Source organism: Hemitrygon akajei, chromosome 17 (genome assembly GCF_048418815.1).
Source record: "Hemitrygon akajei chromosome 17, sHemAka1.3, whole genome shotgun sequence".
NCBI lineage: Eukaryota > Metazoa > Chordata > Chondrichthyes > Myliobatiformes > Dasyatidae > Hemitrygon > Hemitrygon akajei.
Window position 1 is genome coordinate 1,295,161 of NC_133140.1, and position 18,165 is coordinate 1,313,325.

The 18,165-nt window shown below is 43.0% G+C and overlaps 1 protein-coding gene across 1 annotated transcript in view; it reads left to right on the forward strand.

Moving 5' to 3' along the window:
• Nucleotides 1-18,165, forward strand: part of LOC140740438 (hydrocephalus-inducing protein-like) — a 579,330-nt gene that overhangs the window by 240,056 nt on the left and 321,109 nt on the right. The window contains exon 29 of the mRNA XM_073069569.1: nt 11,521-11,683. Coding sequence (XP_072925670.1) covers nt 11,521-11,683 — 163 coding nt within the window. The remainder of the gene's footprint in view (nt 1-11,520; nt 11,684-18,165) is intronic.

An 18,165-nucleotide genomic window follows, 5' to 3' on the forward strand; every position in this document is an offset into this window, starting at 1 on the left:
AGATCAGAAGAGTCTGTTACCATGCTGGATCTCTAAATAAAATTTGAAAGCAAAAGGAGAATGTGCAGCGCATTCAGCTGTGTGAATCTGCTCTGCTGTGCAATGTTATTGTGACTGAGCTAATTGTTTCCTCAGGTCTGCTCCTTATGCCCTTTGTAATCCACAGAAGTCTATCCAGCTCAATTTCAAGATTTTCAATTAGCTTAGACAGTTTCTCAAGAGAGTGCCTAATCTTCACTAAGCTTGCCTGCTCCGTTGGTAGAGTCACTGCTGTTAAGGACCCAACTTTCATCCTTTTGGCATGATGTCTTTGTGTACATCCTGTGACTGCCAGAGTTTCTTCCCACATTCTCAAAAGCATGCAGGTTGCTAGCATAACTGGCCACAGTGTGGAATATCGGAGAGCTGGTGTGAATGTGGCAAGAATAAAGTGGGTTACGGTGGGATCAATGTCACATGTTATTACCATTCTTTCTTTGACCATTCACTTCTGGGTCTCTCATTTTAAAAGGTCATAAATTACAGAAATGTACAGCATAGAAACAGGATCTTTGGCCTTTCACATCATTTCTATATATGCTAATCTTTCTTGCCTGCATTATTTCCACAGACTTGTGGCTTGCTCATTCAAATAGTGGTCCAGATGCCTGGCACTGAGTGCAGAGGTTGGGATGTTGTGGTACAGTTGCACAAAATGTTCTTCCGACCACATTCGAGTGACGTGTGCAGTTCTAATTGCAAACTGCATGTGATTAAGCAGGAGAGAATGTAGAAAGACTTCACAAGGAAGTTGCTAGGACAAGAAGACCTGTTTTATAAGGAGAGACCAGATGGGCTGGAACTGTTTTCCCTTGAGCAAAGAAATCTGAGGAATGACATTAGATAGATTTATAAAAACATGAGGGGTATATAGGACATGGTAGACAGTGGAAGTCTATTTCCCAAGACAGTAGAGTCCAAAACTAGAAGGCATCCATTTAGGATGAAAGGGGAAAGATTTAAAGAGGACCTAAAGGGCATATTTTTCACCTAGTATGGTGGGTATATGGAATGAGCTGCCGGAGAAAGCAGTAGAGGCAAGTATGATTACAACATTTTAGACATTTAGACAAGTATATAGATAAACCTAACATAAGAAATAGGAGCAGGAGTAGGCCATCCGGCCCATCGAGCCTGCCCCGCCATTCAATTAGATCATGGCTGATCTGTCCATAAACTCAGCTCCATCTACCTGCCTTCCCCCCATAACCCTTAATTCCCCTACTATGTAAAAATTTATCTAACTGTATCTTAAATATATTTAGTAAAGGAGCCTCATCTGCTTCCCTGGGCAGAGAATTCCACAGATTCACCACCCTCTGGGAAAAACAGTTTCTCCTCATCTCCGCTCTAAATCTTCTCCCCTGAATCTTGAGGCATTGTCCCCTAGTTCTAGTCTCACCTACCAATGGAAACAAAGTTCCCTCTTCTATCTTATCTATCCCTTTCAAAATTTTGGATGTTTCTATAAGATCCCCTCTCATTCTTCTGAATTCCAGAGAGTATAGTCCCAGACAACTCAATCTCTCCTAATAGGTTAACCCCTTCATCCCTGGAATCAACCTGGTGAACCTCCTCTGCACTCCAAAGCCAGTATAATACCCTTCCTCAAGTATGGAGACCAGAACTGCACATAATACTTTAAGTGCGGCCTCACCAGTACCCTGTATAGTTGCAGCCTGACCTCCCTGCTCTTGAATTCAATCCCTCTAGCAATGAAGGCCAACATTCCATTTGCCTTCTTAATAACCTGTTGTACCTGCAAGCCAACTTTTTGTGATTCATGCACAAGCACTCCCAAGTCCCTCTGCACAACAGCATGCTGCAAACTTTCATCATTTAAATAATAATCTGCTCTTCTATTATTTCTTCCAAAGCGGATGATCTTGCATTTACCAATGTTGTATTCCATCTGCCAGACCTTGGCCCAATCACTTAACCCATCTTATATCCCTGTGCAGACTCTCTACATCCTCTATACAATTTGCTTTTCCACTCAGTTCAGTGTGATCAGCAAATTTTGCTACACTACACTCAGTCCCCTCTTCCAAATCATCGATGTAATTGGTAAACAGCTGCGGGCCCAGCACCGAACCATGCGGCACCCCACTCACCACTGACTGCCAACCAGAGAAACACCCAATTATACCAACTCTCTGCCTTCTACCGGTTAACCAATCCACTATCCATGCCAATACACTTCCTCCGACTCCATGCATCCGTGTCTTATTTATAAGTCTCTTGTTCAGCACCTTATCGAATGACTTCTGGAAATCCAAGTATATGACATTCACCTGTTCCCCTCTATCGACTGTACTCATTATGTCCTCAAAGAACTCCAGTAAGTGTGTCAAACCAGACCTGCCCTTTCTGAATCCATGCTGTGTCTGTCTAATGGAACCAGTCCTTTCTAAATGTTTCACCATTTCTTCCTTACTGACAGCTTCAAGCATTTTCCAGACTACAGATGTTAAGCTAACTGGCCTATAGTTGCCTGTCTTTTGCCTACATCCTTTTTTAAAAAGTGGCGTGACATTTGCTGTCTTCCAATCCGCTGGGACCTGCCCAGAGTCTAGAGAGTTTTGATAAATGATTACCAACGTGTCTATTATAACCTCCGCAATTCCTTCAGCACCCTGGGATGCATCCCATCAGGACCAGGGGGCTTATCTACCTTCAGGCCCTCTAGTTTGCTCATCACTATCTCTTTAGTATCAGTGATTTTATCGAGGTCCTCACCTCCCATTTCGTCCATAGCATCCTTCTTTGGCATATTAGATGTGTCCTCCACCGTGAAGACTTGACACAAAATAGTCGTTCAAAGCCTCAGCCATTTCCTTATCACCCAATATCAATTTCCCCTTCTCTTCTTCCAAGGGACCTACATTGACTTTAGTCACCCTCATCAGCTTTATATATTTATAAAAACTTTTGCTATCTGTTTTTATATTTGTGCTAATTTACTTTCATACTCTATCTTCCCTTTCCTTATTTCTTGTTTAGTTGTTCTCTGTTGCTTTTTACACTTATCCCAATCCGTTAGTCTCCCACTACTCTTTGCGACTTTGTACACACGAGCTTTTAATTTGATACTATCTTTTATTTCCTTGGTTATCCAAGGCTGGCTCTCCCCACACTTACTGTCCTTACTTTTGACTGGAATATACTTTTGTTGAGCACTGTGAAAAATCTCTTTGAAAGTATTCCACTGTTCCTCAATTGTCCTGCCAAATAACCTGTGCTCCCAGTCCACATTACCCAACTCCTCCCTCATCCCGTTATAGTCTCCCTTGTTCAAGCATAATACACTAGTTTTAGATCTATTTCATCCTCCATCTGAATGCGAAATTCAGTCATGCTATGATCACTCTTTCCAAGAGGATCCCTGATGACAAGATTGTTAATCTTACCTGTCTCATTGCACAGGACTAGGTCTAAGATAGCATTTTCCCTTGTAGGTTCTCTAACATCACGGATGCATTCTATGAAGTCCTCCTCAAGATTTCCTTGACCAACCTGATTCATCCAATCTATGTGAAAGTTAAAATCCCCCATTACAACTGCCGTTCCATTCTTACAAGCCTCAGTTATTTCTTGGTTAATCGCCTCTGCCATTGCAATATTTTTATTTGGTGGCCTATAGACAACACCCACCAGTGATTTTTTCCCTTTACTATTTCTAATCTCTACCCAGATATACTCAACATTTTGCTCCATAGATCTTATATCATCTCTCACAATCGCCCTGATCTCATCCCTAATCGAGAGCGCCACCCCACCTCCTCTGCCGTCCTGCCTATCTTTCCGTATTACCTGATACCCTTGGATATTTAATTCCCAGTCATCTCCACCTTGCAACCAGGTTTCTGTGATGGCCACTAAATCAGATGCCTTGGTACTGATCTGTGCCACAAGTTCACTAACCTTGTTTCTAACAATTTAGATAAAGTGCCCTTATACTCATTGTCCTTTTAGAATCTAGTGACCTTCGCGATTTTTGCTTTTTACTTTAATGCACTCTACTCTTACTTTTTTCTTCACTAACTCTAGCTTTGGTCTCTGCATCACTTCCCTCTTCTTTTCTGTGTGGGTTCCCCTCCCCCTGCCATACCAGTTTAAAGCCTCCCCAACAGCACTCGCAAACAATCTCCCTAGGACATTGATCCCAGCCCTGCCCAGTTGTAGACCGTCCAGACAGTACTGGTCCCACCTCCCCCAGAAGCGGTTCCAATGCCCCAAGAATCTGAACCCCTTCCTCCTGCACCACCGCTCAAGCCACATATTCATTTCAGCTATCCTGCTATTCCAACTCTGGCTAGCACCTGGCACTGGTAATAATCCTGAGATGATTACCTTTGAGGTGGTACTCTTTAATTTATTTCCTAGCTCCCTAAATTCAGCGTGTTGGACCTCATCCCGCTTTCTTTCTACATTGTCAGTACCTACATGCACCACGACAGCTGGCTGCTCACCCTCCCCTTTCAGAATGCCCATTAGTCTCTCCGAGACACCTCTGACCCTTGCACCCGGGAGGCAACTCACCATACGGGAGTCCCATTTGCGGCCACAGAAGCTCCTCTCTATTCTCCTTACCATGGAATCCCCTACCACAACAGCTCCGCCACTCTTTTTCTTGCCCTCGTGCGCAGCAGAGCCACCCACGGTGCCATGATCCTGGCTACTGCTGCCTTCACCTGATGAGCCATCTCCCCCAACAGACTCCAAAGTGGTGTGTCTGTTTTGGAGGGAGATGACTGCAGGAGACACCTGTACTACCTTCCTGCGACTACTGTTCCTGTTGGTCACCCATTCCCTATCTTTCCTTAGATCCTTAAACTGCTGTGTGACCAACTCACTAAATGTGCTATCCACAACATTCTCTTGGATGCTCCAAAGTGAGTCCGTGTGCAGCTCCAGTGCTGCCATGCATCTGTCAGGAGCTGTAGCTGGACACACTTCCTGCACACGAGTCTTCAGGGACACTGTCAGCCTCCCTGAGTTCCCACAGGTCACAGGAGGAGCATGGCACAGCTGTCATGACAGAACAACGGATGTTAGCGGAAGAGGACCACGGGAGAAAGGGAAGAGCCTGCCGGGAAAGTCGAAGACTGTTACCTGTGGATCTCTGCAAGTCAGTTCTTCGCCTTGACCCTTCTTCACCAAAGCCCCGTTTGAGCCAAAGCCCTCTCACTCTGCCGCCCTCTCACTCTGCGGCCCTCACTCTCTCCCCTCTCACTCTGATGCCCTTTCACTCTGCTGCCCGTTGTATATGGTGGTTTAAAGACAAATGGGGTAAATGCTGCCAAATAAGATTATCTCAGGTAAACACCATAATGGATGTGTTGGGCCAAGTGGCCTGTATAACTGTGAGTCTAAACGTTCCTGTTCCTGACCCCCACCATCTCTGCTAGTCATTCCTGATAACAGCGACTTTCTGTGTGGAAATATCTTTTCCTCTGGTCTTCTTTAAAATTCCATCTGCTTACCTTTAATCTATGCCTTATAGTTTTACACACCCCTTTCATGTCATTATTAAAAGAGATTTGGGGTAAATATAAACTATTTCATCTGGTGGGGAAGTCTAGAACAAAATCCCATCATATTGCCAGAAAGGGGTCTCTTTTCCACTAAAAATGTGTCTGTATTGCTCTCCTTGGAAACAGTTGAGCAAGGATTTCAGTACCCAAAGTTGGCAAATAGAGTTGGGATCTAGGTGAGTCGTGTAACTGAGACTGAAAAGACCAACGGTGTGGACTGGTTCCTAGCTCTCTCTTTGGTCCTTGGACACTGGCTAGAGAAAGAAATGGGTTTCCAATGAGTTCTTGCATCTGGTTCAAGGAAGTAAGTTTTTTTATCAAATGCCATGTGGTAATTTATCAAAGAAAACTGCACATTTTGAGAGTTGCTTCCTCTCTCGCTCCTGATTTAATTGAATCGGGAGGGAGAGAGGAGGCAAGTCTCAGGTTTGTGAGTGAGTTGTAATAAGGAGCATTTGCAGGCTTTCAGTGGCTGAATTGAATTGAGAGTGAGGGAGGAGGCAGATCACAAGTCCATGAGTGAGATTTAAAAGGCAGGGCTTTTGGTGTTTTCTGGAATAGTGATTCGTTAGCAAGGGCAAGTAAAAGTAAAGCAGGGTCAAGCAGAGTAGCCATTATTGGAACAACCATTGTGTGAGTCGTGCAGTGTTAGAGGAGGGAGGCTTTGGCGAGAACAGGGTTGGGCAAAGTAAGTTTCTTCTTCATACTTGGTCTGTTAATACATAGTTACAACAGTGTTGTGTTCTTTGTGGTAGATGTGGGAATTCTAGGAGACCTCCAGCCTCCTGGATAATGACATCTACAACAGATGCAATGATTAATGCTTTTTGAGATAGTGATTTAGATGCATATCATATTTTTTACTGAGTTAAGTATTGTATGTAATTAGTTTTGCTACAACAAGTGTATGGGACATTGGAAAAAAGTTGAATTTCCCCATGGGGATGAATAAAGTATCTATCTATCTATCTATCCTCAGAGAAGATATTAAGGAACTGGAGCTGCAAATTGATGACCTTCTGCACATACAGGAAACTGGGGAGGTGATAGGCAGGAATGGTGCAGGCCACAGGCTTTCAAATTTCTGGATCCTCGGGATCTTTACCGGGGTCTGTATAACCTGTACAAAAGGGATTGGTTACGCCTGAACCTGAGGAGGACCATATCCTTGTGGACAGTTTTGTGATAACCCTTGAGGAGGGTTTAAACTAACTTAGCAGGGGAATGGGAAACTGAGTGCTAGGGCTGAGAATGGGGCCATGGTATACAGTACCAGCAAAGGCAGTGTGAAATGAGACTATCAGAAAGGACAGGCATATGATAGGGCAAAATTGCAGCCAGTGGAATGAGTTGCAGTGTAACAGGGGAACAAAATCAAAATGTGACGAATACAGTGTTGACACAACTTCCTGGACTATAACTCTTCCTCCCCTGTTACTTGTAAAAATGCCATCCCCTTTTCTCATTTCCTCTGTATCCACCATATCTGCTCTCAAGATGAGGCTTTTCATTCCAGAACTAAGGAGAGGTCTTCAGAGAAAGCAACTTCCCTTCCTCCATTATCACCTGCATCTCTTCCATTTTGTGCACGTCTGCCCTTACCCCATCCCCAGGCCACCCCCCAGAAATGGGGTTCCTCTTGTCTTCACCTACTATCCCAATCAGCCTATATGTCCAGCACATAATTCTCCATAACTTCTGCCATCTCCACCGGGCTCCTACCACCAAGCACATCTTTCCCTCCCCCCTCCCCACTTTCTACTTTCCGCAGTGATCTCTCCCTATGTAACTTCCTTGTCCATTGTCCCTCCCCACTGATTTCCGTCCTGGTGCTTACCCTTGCAGTGGAACAAGTGCCACACCTACTCTTACACTTCCTTCCTCACTACCATTCAGGGCCCCAAACAGTCCTTCCACCTGAGTCAACACTTCACCAGTGAGTCCGTTGCAGTCATCTACTGTATTTGGTGTTTCCTGGTATGGCCTCCTGTATATCAGTGAGACCTGACGTAGATTAGGAGACCTCTACCCCAAGCATTTACACTCCATCCGCCAGAAAAAGCGGAATCTCCCAGTCACCACCTATTTTAATTTTACTTCCCATTCTGACGTGTTAGTCCATGGCCTACTCTACTGCTGTGATGAGGCCACACTCGGGTTGGAGGAGCAACACTTTATATTCCATGTGGATAACCTCCAATCTGATTACATGAACATTGATTTCTCGAACTTCTGGTAATTGCCCCCTCCGACTTCACTATTCCCCATTCCCATTTCCCTCTTTCACCTCATCTCCTTATGTACTCATCACCTCCCCCTTTTCTTTTTTCCATGGCCTCTGTTCTCTTCTATCAGATTCCCCTTTCTCCAGCCTTTATCCCTTTCACCAACTGACTTCCCAGCTCTTTACTTCACCCCACTACCTTCTTCATCCCCTCCCCCCCCCCCCACCTTATTCTGACTTTTCATTTTTTTTCCAGTCCTGATGAAGGGGCTCGACCCAAAGTGTCAACTGTTTACTCTTTTCCATAGATGCTGCCTGGCCTGCTGAGTTGCTCCAGTATTTTGTGTGTGTTGCTTGGATTTCAGCATCTGCAGATTTTCTCTTGTTTGTGAATGCAGTCTTGTACTTGAATGCACACAGTATATGGAATAAGTTATATGATCTTGTAGCACAGTTGGAGATTGACAGATATGATGTTGAGGGCATTACTGACTCATGGCTGAAAGAAAATTATAGTTGGGAGCTTCACATCCAAGAATACACATCAAAAGGACAGATAGGTAGGCGGAGGGCTGGCCTGGCTCTGTTGGTTTAAAAATGAAATCAAATCCTTAGAAAGAGGTGACATAGAATTGGAAGATGTAGAATCGGTGCGGGTATGATTAAGGAACTGCAAGGGTAAAAGGACATTGATGGGAGTTCTATATGTACAAGCCTCCAAGTAGCCAGAATGTAGGCTACAAACTACAACAGAAAATAGAAAATGCATGTCCAAACTGCAACGTTACAATACTCATTGTAGATTTCAATTTGGAAAATCTGGTTGCTTCTGACTTTGGATTGCAAGAGAGGAAATGTGTAGAATGCATATGAGATGGCTTTTTAGAGCAGCATATGGTTGAACCAACTAGGGGATCAACTATTCTGGATTGTGTAATTAAACTGCTTTAATTAGGGAACTAAAGATAAAGTTAACTTTAGGAGACAGTGATCATGATATGATAGGATTCATCCTGCAATTTGAGAGGAACAAGCTAAAGTCAAACATATCAGTATTATAGTGGAGCCTAGGGAATTACAGAGTCATGAGAAAGGAGCTAGCCAATTGGATTGAATTGACTTTATTAGTTATATTCTTCATATACAGTAGGAGTAAAAATATTTATATTATGTCTCTGTCTAAATGTGCAATGTGTAATTTATAGTCATTTATAATAAATATTCTGTACAACAGGACAGTCAATATAACATAATATACAGTTATATTAGCATGAATTAAGTAGCCTGGTGGCCTGGTGGAAGAAGCTGTCCTGGAGCCTGTTGGTCCTGGCTTTTATGCTGCAGTACCATTTCCTGGATGGTAGCAGTTGGAATAGATTGTGGTTGGGGTGACTCGGGTCCCCAATGATCCTTCGGGCCCTTTTCTCATACCTGTCTTTGTAAATGTCATGAATCATGATAAGTTCATAACCACAGATGCGCTGGGCTGTCGGCACCACTCTCTGCAGAATCCTGTGATTAAGGGAGGTACATTTCCCATACCAGGCAGTGATGCAGCCAGTCAGGATGCTCTCAATTGTGCCCCTGTAGAAAGTTCTTAGGATTTGGGGGCCCACACCAAATTTCCTCAACCAACTGAGGTGAAAGAAGCACTATTGTGCCTTTTTCACTATATAGACCATGTGTTGATTGGAAAGGGACACTAGCAGTTAAAACAGCAATGGCTGGAGTTTATAGGAGCAATTCAGAATACATAGATACATCCCAAAGATGAAGAAGTATTCTAAAGGCAGGATGACACGGGGCGGACAAGGGAAGTCAAAGTCAACAAAAATGCCAATGAGAGGGCGTATAATAGAGCAAAATTTATTGGTAAGTTAGAGGATGGGAAGCTTTTAAAAACCAGTAGATGCCAAATAAGGAACAAAAAGGTGAAATATGAAGGTAAGCTAGCCAATAATATCAAAGGTGTTTTCAGATATATAAAGACTAAGAGAGAACCGAGTAGATATTGGACTGCTGGAAAATGATGCTAGAGGGTTAGTAATGGAGGACCAGGAAATTGTGGATGAACTGAGTAAGTATCTTGCATCAGTATTCACTGTAGAAGACGTTAGTATTATGCCAGCGGTTCAAGATCGTCAGGGGGCAGAAGTTGCTATTACTAGGGAGAAGGTGCTTGGGAAGCTGAAATGTCTGAAAGTAGGTAAGTCACCTGGACCAGATGACTACACGCAAGTGTTTTGAAAAAAGTAGCTGAAGAGATTTTGGAGGCATTAGTAATGATCTTTCAAGAGTCACTGGATTCTGCCATGGTTCTGGAGGACTAGAAAATTGCAGAAGTCACTCCACTCTTCAAGAAGGGAGGAAGGCAGAAGAAAAGAAATTATAGACCAGCTAGCTTGACATCAGGTTGGAAAGATGTTGGAGTTAAGGATAAGATTTTGGGGCACTTGGAGGCACATGAAAAATGGGCCGAAGTCAGCATGGCTTCCTTAAGGAAGAATCTTGTTTCATAAATCTGTTGGAATCCTTTGAGGAAATAAGCAAGCTAGACAAAGGAGAATCGGTGGATGTTGTGCATATGGATTTTCAAAAGGCCTTTGTCAAGGTGAAACACATGAGGTTACTAGCATGATATGTGCCCATAGCATTACAGGAAAGATACTAGCATGGATAGAGCTTTGGCTGATTGGCAGGAGACAAAATGGGAATAAAGAAAGACTGTTCTGGTTGGTTGCCTGTGATGAGTGGTGTTCCGCGTGGGTTGGTGTTGGGACTGCTTTTTATGTTGTATGTCTTTGATTTAGATGACAGAATTTATAGCTTCATGACCAAGTTTGCAGACAATATCAAGATGGTTGGAGGGGCAGGTATTGTTGAGGAAGCAGGCTGCTGAATGATTTAGACAGATTAGGAGAATGGGCAAAGAAGTGACAAATGGAATACAGTGTTGAGAAATGTATGGTAATGCACTTAGGTAGAAGGAATAAAAGCATAGATTATTCACTAAAAAGAGAGAAATTACAAAAGTCTGAGGTGCAAGTCCTTATGCAAGATTTCCTAAAGTTTAACTTGCAGATTAAGTTAGTGCTGATGAAGGCAAATGCAATGTTAGCACTTATTTTGAGGGGACTAGAATATAAAAACAAGTATGCGATTCTGAGGTTTTATAAGGAAGGCACTGGTCAGGACTTTCTTCATGTATTGGGAGCAGTTTTGGGCTCCTTATCTAAGATAGGATGTGGTGACAGTGGAGAGGTTCATGAAAATTATTTCAAGTTTGAAAGGCTTATCATATGATAGCTCTGGGCTTGTATTCGCTGGAATTCAGAAGAATGAGGGGGGGATGAGTAGGAATTTCTTTAACCAGAGAGTGGTGAATCTGTGGCTATGGAGGCCAAGTTATTGAGTGTATCTAAGGAGGGGGTTGGTAGATTTTTTATAAGTCTGGACATGAAATGTTCCTGGGAGAAGAGGGAGAATGGGTTTGAGAGGGAAATGAATCAGCCATGATCAAATGACAGAGCAGATACGGTGGTCCAAATGGCCTAATTCTGCACCAATGTCTTATGGACTTATGATTCTGGTATGTAACAGGTCACTAAATATTTTACTGGCTGATATGTTATCTGTTTCACCCTTGAGCTCAATAGCCTTTCCTTCTCAGTGATGTCTAGAATTAATTGTTCTGCCTAGTAACAATGTTTCTGTGTCCAGGGTTTTGAATAAGATTCACGAGCGACAGCTCATGAAGCAGAAAGAGAAAGAAGAAATGGAGAGGCTGCGGGAGGAAGAAGAACTGAAGAAAAAGTCCAAGAAGGGAAGAAAAGAAGTGAATATCAAGGAAGACACTAAGAAATTGCAGATGAGCGCAAAGATGGTAGGGCAGCAGGCTGATCTGGAAAGCTGAACATAACAATATTACATGCTTTTATTATCTTGATCTGAGTTCTAGATGACATTGATCTTTTAAGACTGAGATAAGGATTCAGGATGAAAGAGGATATTGAACCTTGGTAATCAGCCAGAGGTGGACCATTGCTTCTGACTCAGATGGAGTTAGTATGGATGATTCAATGGGGATCATTCAACATGGTCTCTCCCCTTTCCCTTCCACTTCCCTCCTCTACAATTGACAGGAAGAAACCCATAATGTGGCAATAGTTACACCTCCTTTGAAGTACAAATAGCTTATATTTACCATCATATTCATGCAATTTTTCTAGTAACTTATGGTTAAATATTGCACTTCAAATGTCCTGCTTCCCTCCTCAGTGGCATTTGTGTAGCACAGCCAGACATGCCTGTTAATCTGGGTTTGCACCTTGTTACAAGGATCTAACCCTTAGTAATAATGATCAGTTAGGCAGAGAGAAAATTTGTAACTACCGACAAGTACCTTTATTATCTTAATGGAAGAATATGTGAATTTACACATCTGAATACCTGTGTACACACCTAAGTTTTCCTGGCCCTCCATGAACAGTCAAAAATTAGAAAAGGTAATACCAGCAAAAGGAATCTCTACTGGCCATGTATTCATCATAGACCTGTTTCGAATCTCCACGTGTCCGTGGAATTCTCCACATCCATGATGGTGGGTCTCTGGTGGTTGGAGAGTTATTGCTACATTTGCCAACAAAGTGTCTGCTTTTATATTCACTCCTTACCAGTTCAAATGTTGCATTTCAGTGTTATTGGCTATGGATCATGAGAGTGATGGATAAAATGTTTTATTGGCTCTGATCCAAGCCTGCATCCATGTATTGCCCTTCCTCCACAAGTGACAACTGGTAATTTATGACTCTTTATTCTCTTTGACTCTGGTTCAAACCAATCATAGCAGTTCGCTGGCCAAGATAATGAGATTACTTCTGCAAACCTGCCATTATACACGATACATAGCTTGTCTGAGAATGTTGTCAGGCTTCTCAGGTCAATAGCAGAAACTCCTTGTGTCCACATTCAGTCGTTCTAATTGGATTACCCCAGAACAAAATTCAGTTCTTAAACAGATAGTAAGAGCAGCTTCACAAAATGGCAACCTCCATCTCCTTCAAGCACAAGGCAAGAACAAAGACAACTGGTTTGTCTACTTCCACTATCCTTGATTCATTTTAATTCCCTGATTTGTAGATTGTAGTTCTTTCTCGCCAACAACCTGAACTCAAGGGGTACCAGTATCCTCGTGGGCAAGTTTGATAGAGCTGGTCAGGAAAGTTTAAACTAATTTGACAGGGTGATGGGAAGCAGAATGATAGGGATGAGAATGAGGTAGTTCGTTTACAAACAGAGGCAGTGTGTAAGACTGCTAGCAAGGAGAGGCTGATGATAGGGTAAAATTGGAGTCAATAGGATGAGTTACAATGACGGACAAAATCGAAAAGGGTGAATGCAGGACTGAAGGTGTACTTGAATTTATACAGTATACAGAATAAGGCATATGAACTCGTAGCACAGTTACAGATTATGATGTTGTAGGCATCACTGAATCATGCTGAAAGAAAATTATAGCTGAGAGCTTAATGTCCAAGGATAAACATTGTGTCAAGAGGACGGGCAGGAAGGCAGAGGGGGTGGTGTGGCTCTGTTAATGAAAAATGAAATCAAATCATGAGAAAGAGGTGACATAGGAATGGAAGTGTTGAATTGTTGTGGTAGAGCTAAGGAACTGTAAAGGTAAAGAGACACTGATGAGTTATATACAGACCAAACAGCAGTAAAAATGTGGTCTACAACTTCAGATTCAGATTCAGTTTATTGTCATTTAGAAACCACAAATGCAATGCAGTTAAAAAATGAGACAACGTTCCTCCAGAATGATATCACAAAAGCATATGACAAAACAAACTACACCAGAAAATCCACATGACATTTGGCAATCCCTAATCCAGAGTCCGGAGAGGCTGCTGCGTATTAATATCACGCTACCGTCTAACGCGTTCCCCGGAAAGGAGCTCCAAATCCACCAGACAAAAACAAGACCAAAAACTAAAGCTACAAGACCTACACAAAACCACATAGTTACAACATATAGTTACAACAGTGCAAACAATAGCATAATTGATAAAAAAAAACAGACCATGGGCACAGTAAAAATAGTCCAAAGATGTTAAAGGACTATAAATTAAAAGAAATCACCACACAGTTTCCACAAGCCCCCAGGGTCCCGACAGACTCACCATCCCACGCCATCGGCAGAAGGGAATACCCCCGCTATGGACTTCCACAGCGCCGCCCGACTCAGCCTCGCAGACGCAGCACACAATGAAAGCTGTCGAACCCAGCCTCGGAGACGCAGCAAACACTGAAAGTGACCTGACCGCAGCGGACTCCGAGTCTGTCGAACCTCCGAGCCGACGACCATCCCCTCTGGCACAGCTTCTCCGAGCACCATCCTCTGCCAAGTGTATTAAGATGGCCCCGCCAACGGCCATCGGCAACGCGACCCCGAGGACTGGGGGCCTGTTCTTCCCAGCAGAGTCCTGGACCTCACAGCAGCAGCAGCAACGAAGAAGGTCTTCCTGGAGATTTCCCGATGTTCCTCCGTGCTCCCACGTCTGTTTTCAATCGATTATGATTGTGCACGGCCCCCCACTTCACAAATAACAGATAATCAGCTCCGGAGTGACCGCTGCAAGCTGCGTCGCGCCGCCATCTTGGAAATCTTGGAAACTTACAATGGAATGTAAAAAAAGGGCAATGTTTTGAAAGTCTTGGGGTTTTAAATATGCAAGTAGGTTGAGAAAATCAGGTTGGTGCTGGATCCCAAGAAGAGGATTTTTTTAGAATGCCCACGAGGTGGATTTGTAGAGTAGTGCATGGTTGAGCCCACTGGAGGATCAGCTATTCTGGATGGGGAGTTGTGCAATGAACCAGAATTGATTAGAGAGCTTAAGGTAAAGGAACCCTTAGGAGTCAGTGATCATAATATGATAGAATTCACCCTGCAATTTGAGGAGAAGCTAGTCAGACATATCAGTATTAGAGTGGAATAAAGGGAATTAGAGGCATGAGAGAGGAGCTAGCCAAAATTGATTGGAAAGGAACACTAGCTGGGACGATGGCAGATCAGCACTGTCTGGAGTTTCTGGGAGCAACTAATAAGGTGCTAGATACATATATCCCAAAGAGTAAGAAGTATTCTGAAGGCAGGATGACATTATCATGGCTGATAGGAGAAGTCAAAGCCAACATAAAAGGAAAGAAAAGGCATATAAAAGAGGAAAGTTTATTGGTGATTCAGAATATTGGGAAGTTTTTAACAAACAAATGAGAATGTCTATAAGACCATAAGATATAGGAGCAGAAGTAGGCCATTCAGCCCATTGAGTCTGCTCTGCCATTCAGTCATAGGCTGATCCAATTCTTCCAGTCATTCCCACTCCCCTGCCTTCTCCCCATACCCTTTGATGCCCTGGCTAATCAAGAATCTCTCTCTGCCTTAAATGCACCCAATGACTTGGCCTCCACAGCCGGTCATGGCAACAAATTCCACAGATTTACCACCTTCAGACTAAAGTAATTTCTCCACATCTCTGTTCTAAATGGACGTCCTTCAATCCTGAAGTAATGCCTTCTTGTCCTAGACTCCCCTACCATGGGAAATAACTTTGCCATATCTAACCTGTTCAGGCCTTTTAATATTCAGAATGTTTCTAAGACCTCCCCCCCCCCCCCCCACCCATTCTCCTGAACTCAGAATCAGAATCAGGTTTATTATCACCAGCATGTGACATGAATACAGCCCAAGAGCTGCTAGACGTTCCTCATATAGTACCCCTTTCATTCCTGGAATAATTTTCGTTGAATCTTCTCTGAACCCTCTCCAATGTCAGTATATCCTTTCTAAAATAAGGAGCCCCAACTACACACAATACTCCAAGTGTGGTCTCACAAGTGCCTTAAAGAGCCTCAACATCACATCTCTGCTGTTTTATTCTATACCTCTAGAAATGAAGGCCATCATTGCATTCACCTTCTTCACCACCAACTCAACTTGGAGGTTAACCTTTAAGGTATTCTGCACAAGGACTCCCAAGTCCCTTTGCCACCCTGCATTTTGAATTCTCTCTCATCTAAATGATAGTCTGCCCATTTATTTCTTCCACCAAAGTGGAACTTCCCAACATTGTATTTCATTTGCCACTTCTTTGCCCATTCCCCTAAACTATCTGAGTCTCTCTGCAGGCTCTGTTTCCTCATCACCACCTGTTCCTCCACCTATCTTTGTATCATTGCAAATTTAGCCACAAATCCATTAATCCCAGAGTCCAAATTATTGACATACATCATAAAAAGCAGCGGTCCCAACACTGACCCCTGTGGAACTCCACTGGTAACCTGCAGCCAGCCAGAATAGGATCCCTTTATTCCCACTCTCTGTTTTCTGCCAATCAGCCAATGCTCCACCCATGCTAGTAGCTTCCCTGTAATTCCACAGGCTCTTATCCTGCTAAGCAGTCTCAAGTGCGGCACCTTGTCAAAGGCCTTCTGAAAATCCAAGTACAACGCATGTACTGCATCTTCTTTGTCTACCCTGCATGTAATTTCCTCAATAAATTGCAGTAGGTTAGCCAGGCAGGGTTAGGAAACCATTGTGTCTTGTCATGTGCTTCCAGGTACTCTGTAATCTCATCCCTAACAATCAATTTCAAAAACTTCCCAACCACTGATGTAAGGATAACAGGTCTATAGTTGTTTCCCACCCTTCTTAAATAGTGGAGTAACATTTGCAATTTTGCAGTCATCCGGTACAATGCCCGAATCTATCGATTCTTGAAAGATCATTGTTAATGCCTCTGCAATCTCTCCAGCTACTTCCTTCAGAACCCGGGGGTGCATTTCATCAGTTGCAGGAGATTTCTCAGACTATTAAGCTTCCTGAGCACCTTCTCAGTCGTAATTTTCACTGCATAGACTCAACTTCCCTGACATTCTTAAATGTCCAGTATACTGCAGATATCTTCCACTATGAAGACTCATGCAAAGTACGGATTCAATTCCTCTGGCATTTTTGCATCTCACATTGCGTTAACTCCAGCGTCATTTTCTATTGGTCCTCTATCTACCCTCAACTGTCTTTTACCCTTTATATACTTAAAAAAGCTTTTAGTATCTTCTTTGATATTAGTCATCAGCTTCCTTTCATAATTCATCTTTTCTTTCCTAATGACCGTCTTAGTTTCATTCTGCAAGTTTTTAAAAGCTTCCCAATCTTCTATCTTCCCACTGGCTTTGGCTTCCTTGTATGCCCTTTCTTTTGCTTTTACTTTGGCTCTGACTTCACTTGTCAGCCATGATAGTGTCCTTCGTCCATTTGAAAATGTCTTATTATTTGGAATATATCTGTCTTGCACTTTCATCATTTTTCGCAGAAACTCCAGCCATTGCTGCTCTGCGGTCCTTACTGCAAATATCCTTTCCAGTCAAGTTTGGCCAGTTCCCCTCTCATGCCATTGTAATTTCCTTTATTCCACTGAAATACCAACATATTGGAACTTAGTTTCTCCTTCTCAAATTTCAAAGTGAACTCGATCATATTGTGATCACTGTTCCCTTAGGGGTCCTTAACCTTAAGCTCTCGTATCACCTCCAGATCATTGCACACACCTAATCCAGCACAACCAATCCCCTAGTGGGCTCAGCAACAAGCTGTTCTAAGAAGCCAACCCTTAGACATTCTGCAAATTCTCTCTCTTGAGGTCCAGTATTGGTCTGGTTTCCCAATCCACTTTCATGTTAAAATCCCCAACAATTATCATGACATTGCCTTTCTGACAGGCCTTTTCTATCTCCTGCTGTAATTTGTAATCTGTATCCTGGCTGCTGTTTGGAGGCCTGTATACAACAACCATTAGGGTCCTTTTACCCTTGTCATTTCTTAACTCAACCCATAGAGACTCTACACCTTCCGATCCTATGTCATCCCTTTCTAATGATTTAATATTATTTCTTATACACAGGGCCACACCAACCCCTCTGCCTACTAACCTATCTTTCTGATACATTGTATATCCTTGGACGTTCAGTCCCCATGCCAGCCATCCTTTACCCAAGTTTCAGAGATGGCCACAGCATCATACTTGCCAATCTGAAGCTGATTTTCAAGATCATCCGTTTTATTTTTTCTACTGTATGGCATTCAGATATAACACTTTCATTCCAGTATTTGTTGCTTTCTGTTTTAACTTCACCACACCTCTATTGCCCTCTAAATCATCCCATTGCTGTGATTAAGCCTCATCTCCTGCCTGTCCTTTCTATCTGTTGCACACTATCTTTGGTTAATTTCTGTTGTCCCCTTCCTCAGCCCTATCACTCCGGTTCCCACCCCACTGCCAAATTAGTTTAAACCTTCCC